This window comes from Bufo gargarizans, chromosome 2 (assembly GCF_014858855.1).
Source record: "Bufo gargarizans isolate SCDJY-AF-19 chromosome 2, ASM1485885v1, whole genome shotgun sequence".
Classification (NCBI taxonomy): domain Eukaryota; kingdom Metazoa; phylum Chordata; class Amphibia; order Anura; family Bufonidae; genus Bufo; species Bufo gargarizans.
Genome location: NC_058081.1, coordinates 637,980,596 through 638,004,069, shown reverse-complemented (window position 1 = coordinate 638,004,069; position 23,474 = coordinate 637,980,596). Strand labels below are relative to the sequence as shown.

Below are 23,474 nucleotides of genomic sequence, written 5' to 3'. Positions count from 1 at the left end.
CCATCAGTGCCGGTGACGTCACCTGGCTTCCTGGCAGCCCCATGGAGAGCCTGGTTCGTCACCGGAACTCCTGAAAATGCCTTTGCCCTGCGCAATTTAGCGCAGGGCAAAGGAGAGCATCGGAGCATGAACTGCTCCGATGCTCATGTCAGGGGGGCTGCCGGGGGGGAAATGGAGGTATGTCCGGATTCAGCTCTGAACCCGGACAACCCTTTTAAGACTTTTTTACCCCAAAAACTAGCATAGCGATGTAAGTAAATGATCCCCCTGAAAGTGGCCTTAGTCTATGACATCGTAGATGTTCTTCCCATTTACCAAACAGCACCTGGGACGTATTGTACTTTGCCCTATGTGCCTAATATACAGGTCCTTCTAAAAAAATTAGCATATTGTGATAAAGTTCATTATTTTCTGTAATGTACTGATAAACATTAGACTTTCATATATTTTAGATTCATTACACACCAACTGAAGTAGTTCAAGCCTTTTATTGTTTTAATATTGATGATTTTGGCATACAGCTCATGAAAACCCAAAATTCCTATCTAAAAAAATTAGCATATCATGAAAAGGTTCTCTAAACAAGCTATTAACCTAATCATCTGAATCAACTAATTAACTCTAAACACCTGCAAAAGATTCCTGAGGCTTTTAAAAACTCCCAGCCTGGTTCATTACTCAAAACCGCAATCATGGGTAAGACTGCCGACCTGACTGCTGTCCAGAAGGCCATCATTGACACCTTCAAGCAGGAGAGTAAGACACAGAAATAAATTTCTGAAGGAATAGGCTGTTCCCAGAGTGCTGTATCAAGGCACCTCAGTGGGAAGTCTATGGGAAGGAAAAAGTGTGGCAGAAAACGCTGCACAACGAGAAGAGGTGACCGGACCCTGAGGAAGATTGTGGAGAAGGACCGATTCCAGACCTTGGGGGACCTGCGGAAGCAGTGGACTGAGTCTGGAGTAGAAACATCCAGAGCCACCGTGTACAGGCGTGTGCAGGAAATGGGCTACAGGTGCCGCATTCCCCAGGTCAAGCCACTTTTGAACCAGAAACAGCGGCAGAAGCGCCTGACCTGGGCTACAGAGAAGCAGCACTGGACTGTTGCTCAGTGGTCCAAAGTACTTTTTTCGGATGAAAGCAAATTTAGCATGTCATTCGGAAATCAAGGTGCCAGAGTCTGGAGGAAGACTGGGGAGAGGGAAATGCCAAAATGCCTGAAGTCCAGTGTCAAGTACCCACAGTCAGTGATGGTCTGGGGTGCCATGTCAGCTGCTGGTGTTGGTCCACTGTGTTTTATCAAGGGCAGGGTCAATGCAGCTAGCTATCAGGAGATTTTGGAGCACTTCATGCTTCCATCTGCTGAAAAGCTTTATGGAGATGAAGATGTCATTTTTCAGCACGACCTGGCACCTGCTCACAGTGCCAAAACCACTGGTAAATGGTTTACTGACCATGGTATTACTGGGCTCAATTGGCCTGCCAACTCTCCTGACCTGAACCCCATAGAGAATCTGTGGGATATTGGGAAGAGAAAGTTGAGAGACGCAAGACCCAACACTCTGGATGAGCCTAAGGCCGCTATCGAAGCATCCTGGGCCTCCATAACACCTCAGCAGTGCCACAGGCTGATTGCCTCCATGCCACGCCGCATTGCAGCATCCTGGGCCTCCATAACACCTCAGCAGTGCCACAGGCTGATTGCCTCCATGCCACGCCGCATTGAAGCAGTCATTTCTGCAAAAGGATTCCCGACCAAGTATTGAGTGCAGAACTGAACATAATTATTTGAAGGTTGACTTTTTTTGTATTAAAAACACTTTTCTTTTATTGGTCGGATGAAATATGCTAATTTTTTGAGATAGGAAATTTGGGTTTTCATGAGCTGTATGCCAAAATCATCAATATTAAAACAATAAAAGGCTTGAACTACTTCAGTTGGTGTGTAATGAATCTAAAATATATGAAAGTCTAATGTTTATCAGTACATTACAGAAAATAATGAACTTTATCACAATATGCTAATTTTTTTTAGAAGGACCTGTATAACAACCAGCGTGTGGCCATTACAAGTGACAAGTCATGAGAGCATTGCCTTATGACGACCTGACAGATGACAGAAGAGGAAGGAAGAGGTAAAGGGCATATGCGGCACGTCCCGCTTCCAGATGAGATTTGCTGACGCAGGTTTTGTGGTATAGAGACCTGTCTATGTCACTACTAGTGTCTGAATAATAGCGGAGGAGTGTTCATAAAGCCTTACTAACCTGTCCGATCCAGTGCCGGTGCTGCAGCAAATCACTGACCTCAGTGGTCACGTGGGGTAGTCATCACAGCTGCCGAGAGACCGGCGCTCCATCAATGACGTCCCTGTCCACCTACCTGACCGCTGAGGCCAGTCACAGGCTGCAGCGATCCAACGGGGTAGTCAGGGACTACAGTTCCAGAAACAGAGACCTGCATGGAGCAGCAGAGCTGTAACAGTGGAGGATCAAACAGGACACCCGCTTCCTCTACCTGCATTTTTGGGGGTCTCGAGAAACCCTTTTGAAACTTTTTGGTACTTTGGTGGGCTTGTCTGATCCTATGGCAGTTCCATAATAATACGATTTAATTGGAATGTGGGAGACATTTAAATTGTTCAATTTACCTATTATCAAATATAGGAACCCCCAAAAGGCCACCATAGTGCATAGATGCCAACAGTCCCGAATTAGCAGGAACTGTCTCTAATTTCAAATTCAGGCTGTCCTGAGCCAAAATGGGTAGGACTTATGTAAGCCTAACCCGTGGGGCGTTCCCAGGGTAGGGATAACATGCCCCAAATTTACCTATAACTATATATCTGGAAAGTAGGCATAGTGTCGTACTGATGGTAATGAAGTAACTTTCTCAAATGAGCCTTGGAGCTCGAAGGGAAAAGTAAAGTTATAAAGTAGAACTTGCTGGCTGTGTCATGGAATTGCTCCCAGTCTCAGGAGTACAGTCAGTCCTGGCATTACAGGTAGTGTTGAGCGAATAGAAGTCCACGAAGTTGACTTCATCTGAATTTCAGGATAAATTAGATTCGCCGCAAAGCCGAATTTCCTGGTGCTTCGTGGTAGCGAATCGATTTAACCAGAAAAAGTGTAAAAAACTAAAAAAAAATCATACTTACCTGATCCATTTGCTCTCAATGGGCCAGGCGCCGCCATCTTGCTTGAATATCTCACACGAAATCTGTGAGCAGTCTGACCGGCATGATGACATTATCTGGGGTCGCGCGAGATTTCGCCCTAGATCTTCAAGCACGATGACGACAGCCGGCCCGTTGCGAGCTAATGGATCAGGTAAGTATTTTTGTTTTTTATTTTACACTCTGTTATTAATATCAGATGCCGCGATCATGTATGAACGCGGCATCTGCTGGATACAATGACGGGTAAGCAGCGCAATCAACGCTCCCTGTCCATTGCACTCACTCTTTACAAAGAAATGCGCTTCATTCGTCACAAAGCAAATTTTTCAGTAAAATTCGGCGAAGCAAGCGAATCAAATTTTCCAATAATTTGCTCATCTGTAATTCCAAGCCAGCTCCAGCAGCATATGACGCATGCGCAGTGAAGAGAGGTGTACTGGCCCAGGCTTCATCTGCCGCTGGAGCTGGCTTGTAATGGTGGGACGGAGTGACTATAGTTATTACCATGCTGTATAGCGCTATGACGGCAGTGCAGAGGCGGTGTATTTGAAGACAGGTTGCCTTTAAGGTTACCTACTGTATATCTGGGATATTTAAACAATCTTCTAAGGTGAACCTAAATGAAACTGTGTAGGATGATGGACAAGATGACTGAATATATAAAAATACATGTCTAATTATTTAAGAAATGTTTAAAGATTTAAAGTGGTGATTGAGATGAAATCGATGACATGACCCTTCATCTTTCAGCCCCCCTTTGACAGTCTGCTGGCTAATCAAGTCTGACTGTGTCTCTTTGGAAGGAGAAGAGTGCCACCCAGTGGTGATAAATGGCACTACCAGCATTATAAGATTTCAGTTCAGATCTGCCGGACATTATTGCTTGAGTGTAAAAGCCCAGAATGAAGTCAGCAGGTTGTCAGGACATCAGAGTATCACCGTCACCTCTCCAGGTAAGAAATGGATGGTAATCTATGACATTAATTAGTGATGAATGAACAATAGCGATGTTCCCTTCTTCAGGCCGAGGCTTCCTCCCTGCCGGCAATGCCTCTCACTACCTATAGGGCCCTCGTACGCTCTCCCTACAGCTCTTGAAGGGGCAGGGTGCTTGCACATTCTCCAGTCTACGGCTGTCCACCCTGGGTTATTTTAGGCCCTTCCCCTCTAGGAGGGTGCCTGGGTAATACGTTCTAGTATTCTGCCAGGTGTGCCATTGTCTTGTTTGCCTGTTTCATCTACTTTTGGATTTGACCCTTCAATGCCTGACCTCTGACTGTTCTTTGTACTGACCCTGAACTGCCTGCCCCCGACCTCGGACTGTTTATCGGATTTCCCACTGATATCAGTGACGCCTCCAATACTGACTCCCACAGTAACAGTGACCCCTCCAGTGCTAATCCCTGTGGTATCCCATTATCAACATTAACCCCTCCAATACTGACCTCTGTTGCACCCCACTAGTAACAATGACTCCCTCCAATACTGACTTTTGTAGTACCCCATTAGTAACAGTGACCCCTCAAATGCTAATCCCTGTGCAACATTAACCCCCTCCAATACGGACCCCTGTGGGCCTCACAAGTAACATTAACCCCCCCAATACTGACCCCTGTGGTACCCCATTAGTTACAGTAACCCTTCCAATACTGACCCTTGTGGTACCCACTAGTTATGGTGACCCCTCCAATACTGACCCTTGTGGTACCCACTAGTAACAGTGACCTTTCTAATACTGACCCTTGTGGTACCCATTAGTAACAGTAACCCCTCCAATACTGCCCCTTGTGGTTCCCACTAGTAATGGTGACCCCTCCAATACTGACCCTTGTGGTACTCACTAGTAATGGTGACCTCTCCAATACTGACCCTTGTGGTACCCATTAGTAACAGTAACCCCTCCAATACTGCCGCTTGTGGTTCCCACTAGTAATGGTGACCTCTCCAATACTGACCCTTGTGGTACCCATTAGTAACAGTAACCCCTCGAATACTGACCCCTGTGGTACCCCATTAGTTACAGTAACCCTTTTAATACGGACCCTTGTGGTACCCACTAGTTATGGTGACCCCTCCAATACTGACCCTTGTGGTACCCACTAGTTATGGTGACCCCTCCAATACTGACCCTTGTGGTACCCACTAGTAACAGTGACCCCTCTAATACTGACCCTTGTGGTACCCATTAGTAACAGTAACCCCTCCAATACTGCCCCTTGTGGTTCCCACTAGTAATGGTGACCCCTCCAATACTGACCCTTGTGGTACTCACTAGTAATGGTGACCTCTCCAATACTGACCCTTGTGGTACCCATTAGTAACAGTAACCCCTCGAATACTGACCCTTGTGGTACCCACTAGTAACAGTGACCCCTCCAATACTGACCCTTGTGGTACCCACAAGTAACAGTGACCCCTCCAATACTGACCCTTGTGGTACCCACTAGTAATGGTGACCCCTCCAATACTGACCCTTGTGGTACCCACAAGTAACAGTGACCCCTCCAATACTGACCCCTGTGGTACCCACAAGTAACAGTGACCCCTCCAATACTGACCCTTGTGGTACCCACAAGTAACAGTGACCCCTCCAATACTGACCCCTGTGGTACCCACAAGTAACAGTGACCCCTCCAATACTGACCCCTGTGGTACCCACAAGTAACAGTGACCCCTCCAATACTGACCCTTGTGGTACCCACAAGTAACAGTGATCCCTCCAATACTGACCCTTGTGGTACCCACAAGTAACAGTGATCCCTCCAATACTGACCCTTGTGGTACCCACAAGTAACAGTGATCCCTCCAATACTGACCCTTGTGGTACCCACAAGTAACAGTGACCCCTCCAATACTGACCCTTGAGGTTCCCCACTAGTAACAGTGACCCAGTCCGCTGTTAATAACCACCCGCGGTTTTAGGTCACTGAGCCAGTTACTTACCCACTCACACAATATGTTATATGACGATGTTCTCCTAGTCTAAGTATCATAGACATCACAGAATTGTCAGTCCTAACGGCGCGCTTCTTTTCCTACAGGCGCGCACCCAGTCTGGTTTGTGCTCCCATGCGGTGCGTTCATTGCCATCGCTATTGGTTTCATCTTCTATACTTTATTCCGAGCCGGCAGTCACAGCCCTCATCAGAAGTCATTGGTGGAGGTATGTTCCTGGGTCTGCCATATGTTATCCTGTAAGGAGAAGCCCGTTCTGGTCTGTGTCCTAGCTGTCAGATAACGGGATCCAGTGCACAGAAAGTAATATATAATGGATCTACTGTATGAGAAACCCAAGTCACCAGGGATTGTGCATTAGCCACCAAGGAATGTCCGCTGTCCACTAGAACATTATATGCATTTATTCTGTAAATGTCGGTTCCCCCACCAGTGTCTAGCAGCATTCTGCATGTGGCTCATCAGATGTTGGCAGCTATAGGTATTCTCGTACATTATACGGTCCTAGTATTTCTAGAACGTGGTATGAAAAGTATTATCCCATGATTAATGTAAAAAATGAAAATCAGACATCATATAGGACATGACAACCTCTTTCTAACAAAGCCCTGCACCTCACATGGATCCAGAGATCTCCACATTCATTGCTTCAGTTGCTCTGTTAGATGTATTTCATGCTGGCAGCTCAGGGGTCATGCATTTTCCCAGGGGGCGTGTACTTTCTGCTGTAGCTGGTGGCAGTTGAAAGATGGCATTGAACATGTGTGTCCACCTCCGAGAATTTAGAAAAAAAAAAAAAAAAAAAAAAAAAAAAAAAAAAACAGGTGGCGCTATAAAGATTTCAGAGAATGACTCAGCGGCTATACTAAATGTTTAATTACATGCAATTACAAAAGTATTCAGATCAACGTCCTGGTTTGAAAAATGTAGAATATTGTTCGTGGGACAACCAACCAATGACTGGTAATTAGCACTTGGGTAAGAGCCATATTATTCATATTAGTCATATCTTTAAAGAGGTCCTTTCAGATAACATTTTAGAATAATAGACATGAGTGACAGCATTATATCTGACCATTGTGTGACTTGTAGCGGGCAGTTGTAGCAGTTTTCTCCTCTGCAGGCTGCATCTCTGATCTTGTCAGTATAAACTAGTCTCCCCATAGACTACACATGGAGACAGCAGATTCTCCTCCTGCTCTCTCACTCAGGAGCACCATATATGATATTATAGAAAAGTACAGATCAGTATGGATGTAAATAAACACTTGGGTGAGATATAACAATTACTATTAGCTCCAGCCTCTGTGGCTGTCTGTCTCGCTCTGCTGCTCACTCCTCCACCCCTTCCCTCTCCATAGACGTCTGTGGGAAGATGTAATGCAATCCTTAAAGGGAGTCTGTCACCACATTTGACCATATTAGACAGATCCTATAGCGTTATATGTGCCACCCAGCAGTTAAAAACGGTACCTTTGTTGCATATAACCGAGTCTTCTTTCTGCCAAAAATGAACTTTGAAGACTGTGTAAACGAGCCCTCTCAAGTGCCCAGGGCGGTGTCTCAATCTTCCGAGCCCAAGACCGGACCTCCCTAACGGCTCATAACCCTGCCCTCCTTGTGCCTGTGCCCGCCCGTTTACTCCCCTCCCCTCGCCTTTTCCATTGCGGCTGCGCGGACAAATTCGTAGCCGGCGCATGCGCAGTAGGTATTGCGATGCCCTGCCAGGACCGGGCATCGCATTGCGCATGCGCCTGCTACGAGACTCGTAGCTGGCGCATGCGCAATGCGATGCCCGGTCCTGGCAGGGCATCGCAATACCTACTGCGCATGCGCCGGCTACGAATTTGTCCGCGCAGCCGCAATGGAAAAGGCGAGGGGAGGGGAGTAAACGGGCGGGCACAGGCACAAGGAGGGCAGGGTTATGAGCCGTTAGGGAGGTCCGGTCTTGGGCTCGGAAGATTGAGACACCGCCCTGGGCACTTGAGGGCTCGTTTACACAGTCTTCAAAGTTCATTTTTGGCAGAAAGAAGACTCGGTTATATGCAACAAAGGTACCGTTTTTAACTGCTGGGTGGCACATATAACGCTATAGGATCTGTCTAATATGGTCAAATGTGGTGACAGACTCCCTTTAAGTGAGCTGACAGCCCATCTTGGTTTTAACAAGATGAATTCATCACACAATTTAAAGAGAATGCTAGTTTGTGAAAAGAGGGAAGAGCTGATAACTGGAGAACAAGGCGTTTTCTCTGAAAATATATATTACAAAGTTTCTTTTCTCTTGCACTATTGATTTAGACGAAATTGTGTGACCATTTAGTAGACTATAGGGCCGCCGTATGCGAATGCAGGACTGTTTCACTTAAATGGGGTCCGTGATCTGCATCCGATGGTCCGCACCACAAAAAAGTAGTGCATGTACTACACTGTGCGGAGGCATGGGCACCACACCTTCTAGATTGCAGACCCATTCATGTGTGCACGAGCCCTAATTCTCATATTTTAGTGAGTTTTGTTTGGGTTCTTTTGGGTTCTCTGGTGTCTTTCCACAACCCAAGAATGTACCAATAGAAAAAGTAGCATGCAATAAAACAGGCCTTAGTGTGTGTGTCAGCTCTTGTCCTGTAGGATTCAGAATACGGGGCTCACCATTGTGCTGATCAGTGGGGGTCCTGGAGGTGAAATGTATCCCAAGAATAGGCCAGCAATGTTTAAAGGGCATCTACCAGCAGATTTGCAGCTATGACACTGACTGACCTGTTACATGTGCACTTGGCAGCTGAAGGCATCTGTGTTGGTCTCATGTTCATATTTTAATATATGCAAATGAGCCTCTAGGAGCAACACGGGCGTTGTCATTACACTTAGAGGCTCTGCTCTCGCTGCAACTACCGTTCCCTCTCCACTTTGATTGACAGAGCCTGGAAATATAAATGTGATCACACCTGACCCTGTCAATCAAAGTGCAGAGGGCACGGCAGTTGCAGAGAGAGCAGAGTCTCTAGGTGTAATGGTAATGCCCCCGTTGCTCCCAGAGGCTCATTTGCATATATTAAAACATCATTTTTCTCAGCAATGCGGGCACATATGAACACGGGACCAACACAGATGCCTTCCGCTGCCAAGGTCATATGTAGCAGGTCAGCCAGTTTCAACAAAGAGTCATAAGAATCAGAATTGTTATTACATGCGGAATGCAAGTAGTTACTAAAATAGGCATGCCAGGAGAGGGAACAGTGCTGCACTACCATTCACGGCCACTACACAGTGTATGGAGCTGTGCTGTTACAGTGCCAGTTCTAAAGTGCAACCAGTTCACACAGGGGTGCAAGTCAGACCCCCCCACCCCGAATCGATATTGATGACCTATTCTAAAGATTAGTTCTTAATATTAAAGGGGTTACCTAAGACCTCAGAGAGTGGCCGACCTGCGGTGGGGTTCATACTTACCTGGTCCTCACTGCTGGGTTCCGGCTTCATTGCTCCCCGGCCGCCTCTGCAGCTCCACGATGCTCTGGTATCAACACCCTGTTGACGGGCCCTACGTGACCCCTGCTGCCAATCACTAGATGCAATGGTGACCTGTCACCCATGCAACACGTCACTGGGTTACATGCCACACGGGTGACAGGCTAGCTGCAGCGGTCACGTGGCGCCCATCAACAGGATGTTGATGCCAGAGCATCGCGGAGCCGCATAGACGGCCGGGGAGCAATGGAGCCGGAACCCAGCTGAGGGGACCAGGTAAGTATGAGCCCCACCACTGGTTAGCCACTCTAAGTCTTGGATAACCCCTTTAAGCTCTATGAAAACCCCTTTAACGTTAGACGTTGCAGACCTTGCACAGTACAAGTCTTTTCTCTCTCTATGCCGTTATTTTATTTTATTTTTTCTGTTGATGGACTGAAGAACAAAGACTATGGAAATTTCACTGCTCACAATGGAGATATAGATTGCCAGCCATGACTCCATCACTTATGTGCATGGTGCCTGTGATTGACGCTGTGGGCATGACGTCCTTGCACTTCAATGTGACCCGTAACTCGGTAAACTGTGAATGGCCTCCAGATACTGAATGGAGAAGACGTCATCCTCTTTATCCCCCGTACATTTCATTATAGGCTGTCAACACGTTTCAGTAGCATGCGGGAGAATTGGATCCTTGTCCCGATGCATCATTTATGCACTCCCCCTACCCACAAGCCATTGACGACCTCTGCCCAATCTCCAGCTATGACTCACTATTACCTGTAAATCCTCTTCTCTGCACGTCAGCGCCCTCCATCAAACAGAAAGACGATTCATGATGGGAAATAATACACAAAAAACCTGCATACTCAGATCTTCCAGGTAGACTGAGGAGCATTACCGGCACGGGGTTCAATTTGGTGGCTAGTTGTTTGTTCCCGTCCTTTGATGCGCCCTACAATGGCGTTCGAGGACGTGTCGTGTTGAGTGAGAACATTCTGGTTTTCACCGATAATGACGGCTGATGTTTCAGGAGGCAGCATCTTGATATTCTTGGCTGCAGATGAAGGCAGGTACAATACCCAGGGCCACGCGTTTCAAGGGAAATGAATGAGAAAGGATATTTCACAGGACCAGAAAGCTAATTTACACTCCTGGTGTGATGTACAGAGAAGACAGGCTCTGCGAAAAATGGACTGCTGTACGGACGTATAGAAAGCAGCGGGTGTGAAAATAAACTGGAATGACGTAAGCCTCCCTTGGATCACAAAGATACAAAGAAAACAAAGGGAGATGAAATGTATATCTGGAAAAATCAAAGCCGTGCTACCTAGTATCTCTGGCTTCCAGGGGCAGATTGGCCATAGATCCTACAGGGAAATTCCTGGTGGACCAATGTGCAGGGGGGCCGCCCAAGCCCTCCTCATGGCCACCAGCCAAGTACATAAAGATCTGATTCTCTTAGCGTTAATTAATGTAGGAGCATCAGGCCCTGTATTGCCATCCATCCATGCTGTGGCACCGGCAGCAGTATTTTGTGCTGCATTTTGGTATTTGGTTCTGCTGGTGCAGTATTTTGTGCTGCATTGTGGTATTTGGTTCTGCTGGTGCGGTATTTTGTGCTGCACTGTGGTATTTGGTTCTGGAGAGGCAGTATTTTGTGCTGCATTGTGGTATTTGGTTCTAATGGGGCGGTATTTTGTGCCACACTGTGGTATTTGGTTCTGCAGAGGAAGTATTTTGTGCCGCACTGTGGTATTTGGTTCTGCACTACAGTATTGATGGCTCCGCCTACTTCTGTTGTCCCTGCCTATTTGTGTTTTCCCGCCTTCTGTCAATTTGGACCCACCTACAACATGGGTCCATTTTTTATTTATGTTCACTTTAAGTTCCCTAAAGTTCCCAGTCCCTCAACCCAAATTGCTTTAGAAGCTAAATTGACCAGGTTGGTCCGAGCTCACCAACAAGCCCCTTCACTTTACCTTCTAAAAGCGATCAAAGATGTTAAACTACAGCTAAATATGCTACTCTCCAACAATACAGAAAATGCCCTCCGCTGGACAGCTTCCTACTACTATAGATATGCCAACAAACCAGACAAGATGCTAGCCCGCCAACTTAAAGCTAGACAGAAAATCAATCAGGTATTCCAAATACGCACAAGCTCAGGACAGACCACATCAAATCCTGACCTTATATACGATACGTTTCATGCTTTCTACAAGCGACTATTCTAATCCTGGGGCGCATCCTGGATCAAATGGGGAAGATTTTCTATCCCACTTCCGAAACTCACCCCTGAAGCGTCAGCATGTTTAGGCGAAGGTATTACGGTGGAGGAAGTAGAATTTACAATTAAAAACCTAAAACTTGGTGAAGCTCCTGCCCCTGACGGGTTTTCTGCACTATATTATAAGAAATTTGCCCCTTCACTAATCCCGCACATCACCCATTATTGTAACCACACAAGGTTCCAAGCCCCCGTCAGAATTCCTATCTGCCAAAATCACTGTAATACCCAAGCCAAACAAGGACCCCTTATCGCCCTCCAATTACAGACCCATTTCCCTCCTCAATTTGGATAACAAAATATTTACCTCTATTCTAGCACGCCGCCTTAACAGGCTGCCTCCTGACCTCATACATAAAGACCAAGCGGGCTTCATTCCCGATAGAGAAGCCCCAGATAACATCTGAAAAATCCTGAATCTAATACAAAGAGCCAACAAAACCAATATCCCTCTGGCGGTGCTAGCACTGGATATAGAAAAGGCCTTTGACACTGACTTGGCACTATCTATATAAGGTCCTCTTCTCAGTGGGCTTTGGGGGGGCCTTTCCTGACAGCAATACAATCCCTGTATTCCACACCCGAAGCAAGCCTTAAATTACCAGCCACATATAGCTCACCTATTCAGATTCATAGGGGTACACGACAGGGGTGTCCTCTATCCCCGGCCCTATTTGCTTTGGCAATGGAACCCCTAGCTACCCACATAAGAGCTCACCCAGATATTACCGGTATCTCAGTTGGAGGGAAGGAATATAAACTAAACCGTTTTTCAGACAATATCCTATTGTCAATACTAATAATACAGGCTGGCTCACAGTATTTTTGCGTAAGATTTATTAATACACCAAATCAATAATAGAATTTAGTATCAGTATCAGCATACATACATAAACAAATAGGTATAAATGTGCGGAGCTCACGCACAGACCTAAATAACCGGAGTACTCCTATAAATGAGACCTAATGGCTAGAGTTATGGTGCAAGGGGTGATGTGTTAAACCGTTCAAATGTCCATGATTATAGTTACCGAATCACCGAATAGTTGGAACCATAGATTCAGGATTGTTGTAATTTCCCACAGGGGGACTCTGTGTTTAGATGTCGTCTAACCGTTCGTAACCACGCTTTCTCCGATCTGTGGGGCTCCACTTACTTGTTCCTTGCGGAGCAAACCATCAGACCCGCTCGCTCAGCGTCCCACGTGTCCAGCCAGGTAGTTGATCGCTGGTTTGTGACGCAGGCGCCTAAGCCGTCAGGCCAGACGGAAGCTGGTATAGCTGAGCCGAGCCGGTAGTTGCCTGAACTTGTCAGGTCAGGGATAGTAAACACAACAGGATTTACCTTGTGTTTGTGGTAATCTCAGATGTAGCAACACAGTTTCAGTCCACTTAGTTGATTCTTGGTGAACGGAATCTTTGTAGCGGTATCTCGTTTGAAAAATCTTCTTGCGTTTTTGAAAAAGCCGCACCGATAGCCAGGTCTCAATGCACACTAGACGCGTTTCGGAAACAAGTTCCTTCCTCAGTAGATAGTTGTGTAATGCTAGATACAGACACGAATTGTTGCTTTATATACCCTAATTGGGTTTATTACAAAATATGAGTCGGATTGCCGATTGGGCTAGTTGCACAACCGCAATCTTCACTTTTAATATAACCAATTGCTGACTACAAATATATCACAATGTATGTCTTCATTTGTACATTATGTTCATACATTGTGACTTACATCTTAAAATAAAACAGTTAAATTGTAACACATGCTGAAATGACTGGATTTTAACATAGGAGGGTTTGATAGAAAATATGGGTCGGATTTTAGACTGGACCAAGTACACAGTCTCAACCTTTACCCTAAATATATAAAGGTCAGTATACTCCAGTACATTGCTGCATACGTTTTACAATATTACACTACATCCCAGCATGTAATTTTTATCGATTTTATTTTATTTTATTTACAAGGTTTTTTATTTTTATTGTAATTTATAAATGTGAGCATTTATTTTGAATATGCGTTTGTATACTGACCTTTATATATTTAGGGTAAAGGTTGAGACTGTGTACTTGGTCCAGTCTAAAATCCGACCCATATTTTCTATCAAACCCTCCTATGTTAAAATCCAGTCATTTCAGCATGTGTTACAATTTAACTGTTTTATTTTAAGATGTAAGTCACAATGTATGAACATAATGTACAAATGAAGACATACATTGTGATATATTTGTAGTCAGCAATTGGTTATATTAAAAGTGAAGATTGCGGCTGTGCAACTAGCTCAATCCGCAATCCGACCCATATTTTGTAATAAACCCAATTAGGGTATATAAAGCAACAATTCGTGTCTGTATCTAGCATTACACAACTATCTACTGAGGAAGGAACTTGTTTCCGAAACGCGTCTAGTGTGTATTGAGACCTGGCTATCGGTGCGGCTTTTTCAAAAACGCAAGAAGATTTTTTCAAACGAGTTACCGCTACAAAGATTCCGTTCACCAAGAATCAACTAAGTGGACTGAAACTGTGTTGCTACATCTGAGATTACCATAAACACAAGGTAAATCCTGTTGTGTTTACTATCCCTGACCTGACAAGTTCAGGCAACTACCGGCTCGGCTCAGCTATACCAGCTTCCGTCTGGCCTGACGGCTTAGGCGCCTGCGTCACAAACCAGCGATCAACTACCTGGCTGGACACGTGGGACGCTGAGCGAGCGGGTCTGATGGTTTGCTCCGCAAGGAACAAGTAAGTGGAGCCCCACAGATCGGAGAAAGCGTGGTTACGAACGGTTAGACGACATCTAAACACAGAGTCCCCCTGTGGGAAATTACAACAATCCTGAATCTATGGTTCCAACTATTCGGTGATTCGGTAACTATAATCATGGACATTTGAACGGTTTAACACATCACCCCTTGCACCATAACTCTAGCCATTAGGTCTCATTTATAGGAGTACTCCGGTTATTTAGGTCTGTGCGTGAGCTCTGCACATTTATACCTATTTGTTTATGTATGTATGCTGATACTGATACTAAATTCTATTATTGATTTTACGCAAAAATACTGTGAGCCAGCCTGTATTATTAGTATTGATTTATCTCTTTTTTCAGCTGGTAACTGAGAGGCTGAGCTCCAGTAGTTTGCTGGTGGAGCCTTTTCTAATTATTTGATACTAATATCCTATTGTCCATTACCAACCCCATTATATCCTTTCCCTCTCTAATGAAGAAGTGCAGGGCGGAATCAGGGCTGCAAGGCTGGATGGAGGCCTGGCATGACTGGGGCTTGGAGGGAGAGGATTCGGGGTTATGAAGGGTTAAGGAGGAAGGATAGTGACGAAGGGATGGAGGTGTGGCTAAGGGCATAAAAGGGATAGCAAGGGCAGGAAAAGGGGCCATTTTGTGAGGACAGCAGTGTGGCAGCAGCAATCGCGCCCCCACCCCTTTTTTGTTTTTATTTTGGCTGCTGTTTGCCTGGGTTAGGTGGGGGTCCTCAAGTGTTTCTTAGTGTTGGTGTTAGGCCGGGGGGTTTCGAGTGGATTACGGATGGTCCGGCAGTGATTGGAGGGTAAGCTTTGTCATAGCGGCCTGGGGCGGTGGTGGGTCCTTGGAGTTGGTGGTTATGGTGGCTCTGGCGTGGTGGGGAGGGAGCCAAAGGAGGCTCTGGACTCCCCAGGTACTGGTTTAAGGTGTGATATGGCGGGTAGCGGCCCAAGTTAGTTGCCCTTGGTTACCGGTTCCTGCCTCTGAGCTGGCGTTTATCGGCTAGAGGTAATTTAACTGAGGGCGAGGCCAGTTATCCGTCATTTATGGGGCTCCAAGGACCCTCCCCGTGTTGGCATTCATGGGTTCTCGGTAAGGTTTTAGGGTGGGGCCTTCAGGTAAGAAGGCCAAGGGTTAAGTTATGTATTTATGATATTTATTTGTATTTATGTTATTAATAAAAGGCTGCTGTGGCCATATAATCCACTTGCTGAGTCTGTCATTATTGGAGGGGGGAGTTCAGTTTAAGGGGTAAGCGACTCGACAATACACCGGTCATGTTGGATTCCTTCTCAATGACCTCAGGCCTTAGGATTAACAATACTAAATCAGAGCTTCTGCTATGCAATGTTACACCCCTTACTAAATCCCTCATATTGCGAAACTTCCCATTTCAATGCAAACCTCCCCATATCCCATATTTGGGAACACAACTGCCCACAACAATTGACTCAGTTTACAAAATCAACTACCTGCCTCTATATCACAAGATTAAAGAAGACCTCGTGTCTTGGAATGCTGGGTAGGAAGGATCCATATAATAAGAATGGTAGTTTTCCCCAGACTTCTCTGCTTATTTAGAACCCTCCCCGTACAAATCGTTACCAAAGACCTACGGGCTCTCCAGGCTGTTATCATGAAATTCATCTGGGCAAACAAACGCCCCGAATATCCAGGATAACGATGTGCCGACATAAAACCCAAGGAGGCCTCTCAGTTCCAGACCTTATAAAATATTACAAAGCAGCTCAATTGTTCCTAACCCATCTAGATCCCAAAACACATCCATTATGGATCCCACTGGAACAATCTATGATTGCTCCTTAGACCTGGAGGGCCTTAACTTGGTCTATTCTCCCCCTACCAGATGTCATCTGCACTAATTCTATTTTATCACACTTTTCCCTTCTCCTATGGAGATCTGTAAGATTTAAGTTCTCATTACAATCTAAACTCTCACCATTAACATACTTGATAGGTAATCCTGCTTTTCTCCCGGGCCTTCAGACACATGCTTTCGCATGGTGGATCTCTAATAAACTATGCACTCTCCATAGGTTCCTGACTAGGAGTAAATTGCTTTCTCTATCCGAATTTAAAGATAAATATTCCCTCCCTGATCAGGAGCAGTTTATTTCTTCTTTCCTATACTCGCTGCAGGCAAATAATCAAACCATTGATTTCACTCCCTTTGAGCGATTAGTTACCTACTCACTATACAAGCAAGGATTATTGTCCCAGATTTATGGAGTGCTTAACGCACCACCAGAGGGGGTCAAGTTACCCTATATGAGGGCTTCGGAGGAGGATATACATATGGATTACTCTGTATCCAGATAGTGCCAACATTCCCAGACCCTTACCAAGGGGTCATGGAAAACCACATTAGCAGAGACGTCTATAAAAATCCTACACAAGACCTATCTGGTACAACAAGATTGCACCGTATTTATCCTGAAGTATCTCCCAGATGCTTTCGGGGCTGTGAGGAGAATGGTACAATGCTCCACATTTGGTGGACGTGCCCGATAGGAGGTTTTGGAACCAGATTAGCAACCTATTGACATCCGTATTGGGTTGTGTTTACCCTACTTCTCTCCAATTATGTCTCCTAGGAGACAAACCCTCCTGGCTTCAATATGCCAAATTTAAACTATCACAATTCATACTCCTGGCGGCTAGATTCCATATAGCTTTCAAATGGCGATCTCCCTCACTTAGTTATCAAGCAGTTTTAGATAGGATTAACAGGATCCTTTTATATGAACGGCTAACGGCTATTCGTATGGATACTTTCATTACTTTTGAAAAGTTCTGGGAACCATGGCTGTCCTCCTCCCACTCCACAGATCTCTGTCATTGCATTACTTTGTGATTGATATCAACCTAGCTGGATGTTTTCTTTGAATTCTTGGCAATTGAAACTGTACTTCATATTGGCTATGTAAATCGCTAATGCTGCATACCTTTGTTTAACTAATGTATTTGCTATAATAGGAATGTTGTATCCTCAACTTATGTTCATGTTTACAACATATTCTATTATGTGAAAAATGTGGGGGGTTCAGCCAGCACAACCCTGTATGCAGGTGCACATTGCTATGGCGAAATACAGATACAAACGCAAAAACACAAATGCAATCACACTCTGCAACCAGCACTCTGCCCTGCCTCTATGCTGGATGTTGAATGAGGCATTGGTGTACATTTTGGCCAAAGCGTAATAAGCCACTCACCACGTCAAGGTCGCCTCCATGAGTGGTCCCTAACACTAGTTCCTACCTGTTATGGGCCATGACAGCCACACAAAGTCCAGGGAGCGCAGGTACAGCATGCACGCCAAGTACACTCTGCTTTTAACCCTTTCCGGTGCCATTACAGCTTTCATCAGATCCAGGGATGCAAGTACCAACATGCATGCTGAACCCACTATATACTTCTCCTTGAGCCAAATGGCTACTGGTAGGTGCTATATAAGCAGACTCAGTTTTATACTGACTTTAAAACCAGTCCCCAGGGCAGACTAACTGGTCAGGTGTGCATGACTGCATGGAGAGCACCACGCCTCCAATATATACTACAAAGAGAAAAATGTGGGGGGTTCAGCCAGCACAACCCTGTATGCAGGTGCACATTGCTATGGCGAAATACAGATACAAACGCAAAAACACAAATGCAATGGCACTCTGCAACCAGCACTCTGCCCTGCCTCTATGCTGGATGTTGAATGAGGCATTGGTGTACATTTTGGCCAAAGCGTAATAAGCCACTCACCACGTCAAGGTCGCCTCCATGAGTGGTCCCTAACACTAGTCCCTACCTGTTATGGGCCATGACAGCCACACAAAGTCCAGGGAGCGCAGGTACAGCATGCACGCCAAGTACACTCTGCTTTTAACCCCGTCCGGTGACCTTGACGTGGTGAGTGGCTTATTACGCTTTGGCCAAAATGTACACCAATGCCTCATTCAACATCCAGCATAGAGGCAGGGCAGAGTGCTGGTTGCAGAGTGCCATTGCATTTGTGTTTTTGCGTTTGTATCTGTATTTCGCCATAGCAATGTGCACCTGCATACAGAGTTGTGCTGGCTGAACCCCCCCCCCCATTTTTCTCTTTGTAGTATATATTGGAGGCGTGGCGATCTCCAAGCAGTCATGCACACCTGACCAGTTAGTCTGCCCTGGAGGCTGGTTTTAAAGTCAGTATAAAACTCAGTCTGCTTATATAGCACCTACTAGTAGCCATTTGGCTCAAGGAGAAGTATATAGTGGGTTCAGCATGCATGTTGGTACTTGCATCCCTGGATCTGATGAAAGCTGTAATGGCACCGGAAGGGGTTAAAAGCAGAGTGTACTTGGCGTACTTTTTTGCATAATTCTTTTAACAAAATACCCCATTGAAACATAAAGTTCCCAGTCCGCCCCTGCTTGAGGTGATGTCAACATAAATGTGGGGTAGCTTGATAGAGTTCTTCAAAGTGCAATGAAATGTATAAACCAGGTAGGATTTAGGATTATTCTTGACTCGAAATGACTTGAAATTAACATTTCATATATAACTCTAATGCCCCCTTCTAAACTAACTAATCCCCCACCCATTTGGATCCTGGCTCAAAAGCTACAGGGTTTCATACCCCAAGATCTTATCCATATCATAAATCATCAGCCGAAACACTGGGACGGTTTTAATACGGCAGTAGATCTGTATGTCCCTGTGTCTTGTCAGAGATTTTGGTCTCCAATGGTCTCCATGGCATACAACCATTGGAGATAGTTGTTTCCAGTGGTCTTTAGGTCCGTGTTCTGTGAGACTCGGATCTGGATAGTGTATGCCCCATGGATCTGTGTGGAAAAACGGAGGCGTGAATAGTACCACTTTCTTCTGTGGGTCCGCGTGCAGCCACGGCCAGCACACAGCTGTAATTTATATTTGTGTGAACAATGTCTTAAACTGATAGATTGTGCACATCTTGTAGAGCGAAAAACATGGTGCTCATATCCACATTTATCCAGCTTCTTAGTATACATATTTGATCTAACTCTGTAAGCCAACTTGCCAGCTTCATGGCGACCTCGTTTAAGTGGGCCCCCATGCTATTGGGTGAGGCACCACATGGCGATGCTGTTCTATAACTCAGCACCCCAAGGGCGGACTGGGAGCTTAAAGTGGCCCTGGAAAAGAAAATAAAAGTGGCCCCATGTTATAGGTGTGTCCAAGTTAATAAAAGGTGGGACAACAAAAGTAGGTGTGGCCAGCAATACCGTAGTGCTAGACAAAATACCACCCCGGCAGAACCAAATAACACAGTGCAGCACAACATACTGCCCTAGCAGAACCAGATATCACAGTGCAGCACAAAATACTGCCCTAGCAGAACCAAATAACACAGTGCAGCACAACATACTGCCCTAGCAGAACCAAATAACACAGTGCAGCACAACATACTGCCCTAGCAGAACCAGATATCACAGTGCAGCACAAAATACTGCATCAGCCAAGCTAAATACCACAGTGCAGCACAAAATACTGCCGCCTTCCCCACAGTGTGAACCTGTCATCGTCCTAAGGATGGCAATATCATTAAATTCAGAAGTGCACCTGTGGCCACTGGCCAGGTACATAAGTGCCTGATTCTCCTACATTAATTAACGCAGAGAGCATCAGGTTTTTATGTACCTTGCTGGTGGCTAAGAGCAGGGATTAAGTGCCCCCCTGGGCATCGGCCTACCAGGAAATCTCCCTGTAGGGTCTATTGCCAATCCGCCCATGCAGCACCCACCGGAGGAGGCAATCCAACAGCCCCACTGCAGCCTTGCTTTGAGGCTAGGCTCCAATGACTCTGGTCCACACTAACCCACACCATAGCGACTACAGTTCAAGGGCCCACCTGAAAGAGGTCATTGTGAAGTTGTCAAGTGGATCAGAATGAGAACCTTATGTTGATTTTTTTGTATTTTACAATTACTTTGCAGAAATAAATCCATAAAGTGTAACATGTGGTTGGGGGATCCCTGGCTTTTTGTCTACAGTTTTGGTTCATCTAGTTTTTTTATGGCTACAGAATGCTCCCAGTAGATATACTAGTTGTAACCATACCCTCACATTGACCTGGCATAGTACATACACAGATTGTAACCATACCCTCACATTGAACCGGCATAGTACATACACTGATTGCAGCCATAGACTGCCATTGACCCGGCATAGTACATATGCTGATTGTAGCCATAGACTGCCATTGACCTGGCATAGTACATACACTGATTGCAGCCATAGACTGCCATTGACCCGGCATAGTACATACACTGATTGCAGCCATAGACTGCCATTGACCCGGCATAGTACATATGCTGATTGTAGCCATAGACTGCCATTGACCTGGCATAGTACATACACTGATTGCAGCCATAGACTGCCATTGACCCGGCATAGTACATATGCTGATTGTAGCCATAGACTGCCATTGACCCGGCATAGTACATACACTGATTGCAGCCATAGACTCCCATTGACCGGGCATAGTGCATATGCTGGTTGTAGCCATAAACTCCCATTGACCCGGCGTAGTAGAATTCTGCATTGTACTTGTCCTTTGTTATTCCTCCTGGAAATTACTAAATACATTGACAACTGGGTATTAGCATTCCCCATGTTAATATATGTGTCCCTACACTGCTTGACACATCTACCACTGGTTGGACAATCTCAAAATTTGTAGAGACAGGTAGAACTAGCCCCCTACCTTCAAGAGCCCAATATTAGCCAAATGGTACACCACTATGGAATGTATGCCCTGGCATGGGGAGAGCTCAGTGGTCACCCAAGAATTATTTTCTTTGACCAGGTATATATCCACAAGGTCATAGAGTTAAAGGGGTTTTCCAAGATATACTGATGACTTATCCTCTGCATAGTAGACACAAGTGTTTGTAGAGCAGCACCCACGGACATAAATGGCCACACCGGTAATGCAACAGCCGAGCCACGACCACATATCCTCAGCAGTCAACCGTATAGTAAATGAAGAGAGGTAGCGGCAGCATCTCCAGTGAATCCTTTATTAGACGGACTTTACAGAAAGTGTGCCATAAAATCAAGCAGCAACGTTTCGACTGTATCCCAGCCTTTGTCAAGCCTAATACAGAGTGATAATCTCTACCCTTTTAAAAGCTGTGAGCGCTGCAACCTTTTATTTGCCCTTCCTAGGCCAGTGACGACACGTTCATGTGTCATGTGGCCTAGACGCAGCTCAGCCCCACACCAAGCACAACCCCTATACGATGTAAGATGCTGTGCTTGGTGAGCTGAGAGGGCCGCGACGCTCACTGTAGCATCGATGCCTTCTCAAAACAGCTGATCGGCAGGGTTCCCGGCTGTATCAGTATAAAAATCTTGAAATACCCTTTTAAAGGGCTTTTCCAGGTTACAGATATTGATGACCTATCCTCAACATAGATCATCAATATCAAATTGGTGGGGTCCAAACCCAGTACCCACACAATTAGCTGTTTTGGGCAATTGTAGCACCGGCATGGGTATTTTCGGAAGTCCCATAGTGCACCATGCATTGCACGGCCACCTCTCCATTCACCTCCATGGCACTCAGTTATTTTCAGAACTCCCACAGCGGTGAATGGAGGATGGCCACACTTGCATGGTGCGCTTTCAATCACTTTTGGGGGCCTGTTCTGGAAATCAGAGCCTATCCCAGAGGTGGGACCCGCACCTATCTGACATGGATGGCATATCCTTCCAATAGATGACCAACGTCTGAGATGAGACAACCCTGTTAACTATTTTAGAGTCAGCTGTCAAAGAACGCACTGAATTTCAACCTGGTGACCAGCAAGTTGCTCTCAAATGTTGCTCGCGTTGCAGTCTACGATTGAGCATGTGACCAAAAATCCAACAGGTTTGGTTGCATTATTTTGCACACCCCAACATAACCACACAACATTCCTTAGATGCAATCTCACCAGGCAACTGCAATTTGCAAGTCTCTATGTAGCTCTAGCCTAAACGAAAGATTCCTCAAGGTTCACTGGAGCCTGAATGATTTTCCAGGAATCCATTATTCTCCAGACTTTGACATTTTCCATTGTTCTTTTACATATTGACTGATTATAGGGTGATACAGCTCCTGCACCCCGAAACCCCGCACCCTGAGCTTGAGGTTCTGCTATACCGATAAGTGAATTTTTTTGCAGCGCAGGCTCCGAACATTCTTCTCACATTGTGTGTGACTGTAAGTCTGCTGACAGTACGGAGAGCGATTGTTAGTATCTGTGAAGGCGTTCAATAGAGAAGCAATATGTCAGATTGTGCAAAAATAACAAAACTCCCAGCTGCCGGCTTGGACTTCTTGTTCTGTAATGAGCACAGGCAGTTCCAAACTTCAGCCTTGCAGAGTGATGGAAGTTTGGGGGAGGTGTTTGTATATTTTCCCCATTTTGTCCTTGATCTGTTGGAGGTGACAACTCACGTGGGCGGCAGTAAAGATGGTATTTTATAGAAAGTGACTGTACTTGCTCCTTTTTCTGCCTCAATTCCAGTAGGGCAGGGATAAAGCTTTACTGCAAGGGTGTACAGTATGTAAAATATCACGTAGATCACTGCGGTGCTGGAGCTGTGGTGCAGTGGGTATCTGGTCTGGAATACAGGCACTATTACCATTCTGACTGAGCCCTTAAAGGGGATCTCTGGGCTACAGATATTGGTGACCTATCCGCAGGATAGGTCACCAATATCGGCTCGTTGGGGGTCTCACAAACTGATCAGCTGCGTCAGGCTGCTGCAGCGCTGGACACTAAC

The 23,474-nt window shown here is 45.6% G+C and overlaps 1 protein-coding gene across 1 annotated transcript in view; it reads left to right on the top strand.

Moving 5' to 3' along the window:
- TMEM130 (transmembrane protein 130) overlaps positions 1-23,474 on the top strand; it is a 59,508-nt gene that overhangs the window by 35,069 nt on the left and 965 nt on the right. The window contains exons 6-7 of the mRNA XM_044277607.1: positions 3,929-4,131; positions 6,220-6,341. Coding sequence (XP_044133542.1) covers positions 3,929-4,131; positions 6,220-6,341 — 325 coding nt within the window. The remainder of the gene's footprint in view (positions 1-3,928; positions 4,132-6,219; positions 6,342-23,474) is intronic.